Source organism: Helianthus annuus, chromosome 12 (assembly GCF_002127325.2).
Source record: "Helianthus annuus cultivar XRQ/B chromosome 12, HanXRQr2.0-SUNRISE, whole genome shotgun sequence".
Classification (NCBI taxonomy): domain Eukaryota; kingdom Viridiplantae; phylum Streptophyta; class Magnoliopsida; order Asterales; family Asteraceae; genus Helianthus; species Helianthus annuus.
In genome coordinates, this window is record NC_035444.2 from 88598726 (window position 1) to 88606475 (window position 7750).

Consider the following 7750-nt stretch of genomic DNA (forward strand, 5'->3'; position numbering starts at 1 on the left):
CTCTCGAAGGCTTTCATCATCTTTTTGTTTGATCTGAAAGATCACTGTTGCATCCTTAACATACCGCCTTTGTTGGGAGAAGTTGGCCAGGAATCCCTTGCTGAGGTCATCGAAGCTTCGAACGCTTCGAGCAGGTAAATCGTTGAACAGATTCTGGCTGATCCAACAAGGGTTTGCATGAACATTAAACAACATTCTGCATTCGACCATTTTTCAATTCTTGCGGCGCCAGTAAAGATCTGAAGATGGTCTTCAGGATCTTCAGTCCCATCATACGTTTTGATGTGGGCTGGTATTTTGATCTTTGTTTGGAAATCATAATCGGCTATCTGCTGTGAAAAGCATGAGAGGTTACTTGGTTTATAAGGCTTGGCCAAATCTTCTTCACCCCTTGCACTCGCATTGTTGCTATTACTGTTGTTCACTTGAGTGGCCAACACTTGATTGATGAAGTGCTGTCACGGGAAGCTGGCCATCATCTGGGTCATTATTTGGGGCATGAGGTTGAAGCCTTGAAGGCTTCTGGGTGCAACTGAGCAGTTAATTCCCAAGGGAGTACTCATAACGGCACTTCGTGCCAAAGGGAGCACAGACAAGGCCTGTTCCCATGAGGTTGTTGTTGAGGGCAGAATGCTAGTCACTGGGGATTGTAGGAGCTGATCAAGGGTCAGCTCATGGCCCAAAGGAGCACCATTTGTGGCTGGTTGAGATGAGAAGAGAGGATATGCTGTTGGATTTGGCCTTGCGGATAAATATGAGTTAGGGTTTGGAGGAGGATTACTGGGACCAGCTTCGTCCCTGGATGTAAAAGGTGGGATAGGAGGCCCATGAGATAGTGTTGGTTCTGGCTCATCATAATCCAAACGAATCCTCACTCCCTTGTCCCTTTCCCTACTCACATATTGGTTGAGGAGAGACCTTAACTCAAGAAAGTTGTTAGCGACCCCTTCAGGGGTGAGTTCAACATGTGAGGGGGTGCTAGAGACACCAACATTGGGGGAAGGGACCCCGGATCTGGATGGAGTTGGAGTGTTGAAAGTGAGAAACTCCGGAGTGCTTCCCGGAGTCGAAAAAGAAGTTGGTATAGCCACATGAGTTTGACTAGTACCCGGGGTGGAAGTGTTAGGAACTTGATTCACTTCTCTAGGGGATCCACTTTCTGACATGGTAACTTCAGGAGAATGGTGCTACGCTACTAGGTCTTTTTTGAAAAAATAGTGGCGTAGCCCCACGGTGGGCGCCAACTTGTTGATGCAACAAATAATAGACCAAGGGTAGTAGCTGGGCTGCTTAGGCAAAAGGGTTGAAGGGTTCAACTTTGCCTAACGCGGGTCGTGGGGTCCCCCCACGTTTGCAAGACGTGGAGAGAGGTTCACTAGTTTATTTTTGTTGTTTGCTAAAGATCCTCATCTGAAGTGTGCTCAGATTCGGATGAATTAGCAGAAGGAATGTGTTGTTGAATGTGAAAGAAAGTAACTCGCATGAAGCAAGTACTCGAAGTGAATGACTAGAGATCTTAGGAATCAGGACTAGTCAGGAATGTCTGCTTAGTAAATGAAGTGTCTAATTTATAGGAGAAGGCATCTCTCAAAGAGGAATGCATTTGACTAGTGACCATGCTTGCAGTGAGGGACTTACCCTTTCGGGGGTTGAAGCCTTTTGACCCGCGGATAAAAGAGTGTGCTCTGTGGACCTGCGTTACTTTTACAGCTGGTGAGTTGGTGAAGCAGCCCAGAGATGTGACTTCTTACTGTTTCCGAGTTGCTTTATTTCAGGTTCCCAGGTTTTGAAGCTTTGAACCTTTTTACCTTTTAATCACTCTATGTATTAATGTCATTTTATTTGGTCTTAGGCTACCTCCGTCATCACATACCAATTAAGTATCAATTTACGTGAACTTGCTAATAAAATGTTTAAGATGAAGATTTAATATGTAGGGAAGGGACCATATAAGAAGTTTGTTTTAGTTGAGAAGGGTAGAAAACATCAAACAATAATACATTAATACAATAATACATGGCAAAGATAAAAAAACATCACCACCACCATTCCACCGCCCACCACTCCACCACTGCCACCTCCTAAACCACCGCTCCCGTCGTAAATTCAATTTCAACTCTTGATGAACGTGGATGAGTATGTGTTATTATTTCATTATTTTCTAACACAATGAAAACTACATTTTATTTTGTTTTTAGTGCATTGCGTTTTTGAATTTGATGTTTCCTTGTGTTAAAGTATGATATGACTTTCATTGCGTTTTACGAATCTTGGTTTTCGAATTTTATTTTTCAAAATTATAACAATAGTATACTCGTTTATGGTACAATTTTTATATAAAAAATAGTGTCGTATGAAAGAGTTATTAACGTTTTAAAAACCAGAGAAGGATTGGAGAAGGGAGAAACTATGAAGTTAGATGGACTAGAATACCACTAAACAAATCCACACGACTCCAATTTTTGTACAATTCAACTCATTTAATCAAAGCCTGTGTCAAGATTGCTTCCTAACCTTCCTACATTAACACATCTTCCAATTATATCCTAACTCTTAATATGTATATATTTATGTATATCTATGAAAGCATCATTTTTGGTGTATCACATCAACGGTGTATTATTTATCAAATATGGTTTCCCAGAGATGATTATTATGTATATCTAAGAACGCATCATTTTTTTTTTTGTGTAGTGCATTAACCATGTATTATTTATCAAATATGGCTTACCTTAAATGATTATTGTTCATTTCTTTTGCGCTTACTCGAACAAGCCGAGCTTAAACGAGCTCGAGCTCGAGCTCGAACCCGAGTCTAAAAACAAGCTTGTCTAATAAATGAGTCCGAGCTTCGCTTATCGAGCTCGAGCCGACTTTAAAAACAACCTACGTTCCCGAGCTCGAGCTTTAGAAACAAAGCTCAAATCGAGCCGAGCTCGAGCTTTTGTAAGTTAAACAAACTCGAGCCTGATCGAGCTTGGGCTCGGCTCAGCTCGTTTGCCCCCAACTTGGATGCCACTCAATTAGATATTTAGATGATGCATACTTACAAGCTCAATTTACAAGCTTTTAATGGATGTTATGCTTCCCTTATAGTCATCGTCATTGTTATTGTCATCGTTGTTATCATCATCGCAATAATCATCATTTTTAATATTAATTGAAACCCGCTTCAATAAAGTTTTGTTATTGTTTCGACTTGACTTTTCTTTTTTACGATAAAATTTTAAGTTTCGGTCTAAATTTTGTAAGTTAACAAGTTGCAACATGCGTGCACGTTTTAACGTTATTACGTCTATTCTTTATTCAGGTTAGTGGTCCTGCCACAATGCACTGGTATTAAATACTAGTTTATGTATAATTATGAACATATCTTTTTCTGTTTTTACCTCTCTTATTTATGCACATTTTTTTTAGAAAGCTTAGTTATTTTCTGATGGTGTATGCGCATTCAGGGGCCGAGTTAGTGTATTAGGAGGGGTAGCACGGGCTATTCTTCAACCCTGTCTTCATAGTGTAATATTTTCAGTTTTATATAAAGTACATCCCTGATTCTCAAAAAAAATAATTGGGATGCGCCTGAATTTTTGGGCTACATCTGTCACTACGCTCATTATTTTGTTTAATTCTTAAAGGTTTTAAAATTATGCAGTTACCTCATCAATAAAAAGATTACTTACGTTATATACTTTGAGACGACTTTAATCAATGAGACCTTAAATGTTTAAATGTTTAGAGAAAGGTAGATTATAATAGATTTTAGAGTATATTCATACTATATAAATTTAAGACATTTTAAGATGAGGGTCTTGTATGTTGCTCGTTAATATACAACAAGAAGATTGACCGGCGCGTGTTGCGCCGCGGTCAATGAAATTGACATGCTGTTGATCAGATTCACATTTACAATGTGTTAAAGATGTTTTTGCCGGTTAAGTCTATATTACTATCTTATACAAATAAGTAATTCACCAAATAAGCTCAATACAATTAATTGTATCATAACTACTACGTTACATGACTTGTATTCATATAAATAACCTATCGTATTAAGCTCCTCGCGTTGCGGCGGGGGCGTAAAAGTGTGATAAATAGTACCAATGCCACACTATAGCCAACGACCACCAACATTGAAGTTGCGGCGTCTTAACGTGGAAAAATTAGACCGACATATAAAACATAGAAAATAATAACTAACTCGATTTAGGACTCGTGCGTTGTGACGAACTTATTAAACGGGAAAAAATAGAGGACGTAAACACAATGAACCACACACGTACGTTGCCCCATGTTAACTCGCAAAATTTAGAATGAAGCGTATAACAAAACGTAAAATCGTTGAACCACACACACATTGTGTCGTTTTAAGTTGCAAAATTTATATACAAACGTAAAATGAAAAATTTTGTAAAATATGAAAAACATAGGGGATCAAAGTTGAAAGTAAAAAGGCTATGATGTTAAATTGGAAAAACTAAAAGCTTTTGGGTTAAAACTACAAAATCAAGTAGTTTTGAGTTTAAAGTGAAACATCATTTTTTTTTTTTTTTTGAAAAACCCTCAAAACATGGGGTACAACACCCCAATGCCTCAGCTTGTAAATTTATATTAGAGTAAACTGCCATTTTGGTCCCTGAGATTTGGTCACTTTTGCCACTTTAGTCCAAATCTCAAACCTTTTGCATCTGGGTCCATGTGGTTTCAGTTTTGTTGCCATTTTGGTCCAAAAATTAAATCAGCTCAGATTTTTCAAAAAAAAAAACAAAAAAAACTTGGTTTTTTGTCGTTTTCCTCAGGCGCCAATTGGTCATTTTATGAGTTATTATAACAAATTATTAATTATTAAACACTAAATAAAACTAAACCCTATAAAAGAACCGAACAATCTTCATCTTCCCCAGATGCCCCAAAACCCTCACTCCCTCTCCACCACCACCACCCACAGCCACCACCACCACTAAGCTCCGCCGCACCTTTCTTCACCCAGCCTCTAATAACCACTTTCTCTCTCAGCAACCAGCCTCTAATAACCGTCACCAAGAACTCATCCGCCACCTACCTAACCTCTCAAAACCCCTGCCTCGACTTCTTCTTCCACACTGTACCTAACACACCACCGGAAGACCTAATCAACCGTCTAGATCTCGCATGGAGCCACAATCCTCTAACAACACTCAAACTCATCTGCAACCTCAGTTCCGTTCGCGGCACCGGCAAATCGGACAAACAGAGCTTCTATACAGCAATGATCTAAATAATTACAATATATGATCTAATAATACCTATACACAAAGCTTCCTGTCCATCGTACAAATGGAAAAACCCTCGGAAAGTTTTGATTTGTAAAGCGAGTCAGCGGCGATCTCCATACGGCGCATGAGTGCCATATCAGTGAAGAAGCTCATGAGCTCTTTAGGTTGTATGCGCCATATCAGTGAAGAAGCTCATGAGCTCTTTAGGTTGTATCCACGGATCTTGACGAAGGTTCGCAGTTGTGGCTGGTTTCGACGGTGATTGTGGTGGTGTCTTTGGTGGAGAAGGGGCGGCGGTGGAGGAATGAGGAGGAGGCGGTGGAGAAAGGCTATATTAGGGTATTTGCTGGTGTTGGGTTTGGGGATGATGAAGACATATCTGTTCTTTTATAGGGTAGGTTTAATTTAGTTTTATTAATTTAATAATTTAATTAATAATAAGTTATAAAAAATTTATAATGACCAAACTACCCCTGAGGAAAAGGACAAAACATCAAGATTTAATTTGAGAAATCTGACCTGATTTCACTTTTGGACCAAAATGGCAACAAAACTGAAATTACATGGACCCAGATGAAAAATGTTTGAGATTTGGACTAAAGTGGCAAAACTGCCCAAACCTCAGCGACCAAAATGACAGTTTACTCTTTATATTATGTAAATTTATAATATGTGATTTCAAAATATTCAAGATACTTGATAAACACTTCTTAATTGAGTGAATACAATAAGAGAGCTAAGCATAAATGTATCAAACATCTCGATGTAAATATTGATTGACGTTTCTAATGTTCACAATCAAAGTGTAACAATGTGATGGGACCGGTTACATTCGTATATTATTTTTCTTTTGGAAGCATATATGTTTTACTTGCTGAAACAGATGTGTGACATATTTGAAAGTGAACATAGCATCAGAGAGAAAACAGATGTGTTTAAATAACGTATGAAAATACGCATTTGAAATTAGACGTATGACGCGTTTGAAATTGGATGTGCATTAAAGATGCTCTAAAAGCATTTCTTTTGGTGCAACGGTGGCCATTAATACAATCTTACACATATTCTTCTTCTTTTTTTTTTTTTTTTACTTTAGAACAAGAATATATTTCTTTTTCATTAGTAGATACACTTTTCAACATCAAGACATTCCATTACCGATGCATATCAATGATTTTCTGTGTTCCTCTATCAACTATTATTGGTTTTGTATGATTGATTCCTGTTGTCTTATTCTTTTTCTAGATCGTCCATTTTAGTCCGTGTTTTGCACTACATATTCTTCCTTAGCTTTTCGTGTTCACTACTACATTGGTCATGTTCCACAAACATCTCTATATTAAGTGAAACAAAAACCTAAACATAGATGATGAGCCAAACTTCAAAGGATACTATGAAGTACAACAAGGGTGTGAAGAAAAACCGGCTGTTGATTACAGTTAACGTTCTAGGGAGTCCAGGGCCGTTGAGGTTGATAGTGAACAAAGATGATACAGTGTCAACTGTTATCGATTCATCTCTAAAATTATATGCACGTGGTGGACGGCTTCCTATTCTCGGATCAGATATCACAAAATTTGTGCTTTTTTCTTCAAATGCACCATCCCATGGTACTAAACATTCATCCATAGAAGTTTTGATTTTGATCACTAATCTAGATCTAATTTTATGGTCATTTTTTAACCAAAAAAATTCTTGTTTATTGTAGCATTGAGTTCAAGTGAAGCAATATGGCTATCTGGTGGGAGGAACTTTGTGATGTACAAGAAGAACACTAACTTACAAACAACAGAAGCTAAGTCAGATTTGATCACGAACCAATCAGACAGTCGTAGTTGGAAATCATGGCTTCGTAATCTGAACAAGTCCTTCAAGATCATATCACATTGATGTTACTTTTTGACCGCTATATGTTCCGACCTACTCATCAAATGTTTCTTGGTAAAGAAAAGGAATGCGCTACTGCAGCTCGATACGAATTCTTCCAATTTAGCTGTCAAAATTGCTAAAAGGAGTACAGATTCTTGTGTTGCAATAACATTTGTAAGAATAAGGATCAGTTGCTTTGTGAAAATTGAAAGGATGAGAGTGCATGTACTTCATTTACAGTATTCTAATGCATATTATGGGGTCTCTAGTTCTCCATTTTAATGTACTAGTATGTATCCCGCGCGCGTTGCGACACGAGAGACCAAATTGTTCATAACTCAAAAAAACAACAAAAGCGGCGGTTCCAGCTTTAACTTGGAGCGTTATACATGTAAGTATAAAAATAATATTTAACCACATATCGAGTTGTTCCATTAATTAGGTCTCGCGTTTTGCGATGGGAGTGTTAAACTGAACGATAAGTAGATGTAAAAAAACGTTAAACCATATCACGCACATCCGTTGCGGCATGCTAAAATGCAAAAATTAGACCGAATCGTTAAAGAATATAAAAAAATAAATTGGTGTGAAAATTAGTAATAAAGTGTACGAGTAAATAATGAAAATAT

General features: G+C 37.8%; 1 protein-coding gene across 1 annotated transcript; it reads left to right on the top strand.

Moving 5' to 3' along the window:
- The first annotated feature begins 6481 nt into the window (after positions 1 to 6481).
- On the top strand, positions 6482 to 7407 carry LOC110895377. Its single transcript, XM_022142691.2, has 2 exons — positions 6482 to 6862; positions 6961 to 7407. The coding sequence occupies exons 1-2, from the start codon at positions 6619 to 6621 to the stop codon at positions 7140 to 7142; spliced, it is 426 nt and encodes a 141-aa protein (XP_021998383.1). The 5' UTR covers positions 6482 to 6618; the 3' UTR covers positions 7143 to 7407.
- The last annotated feature ends 343 nt before the right edge of the window (positions 7408 to 7750 follow it).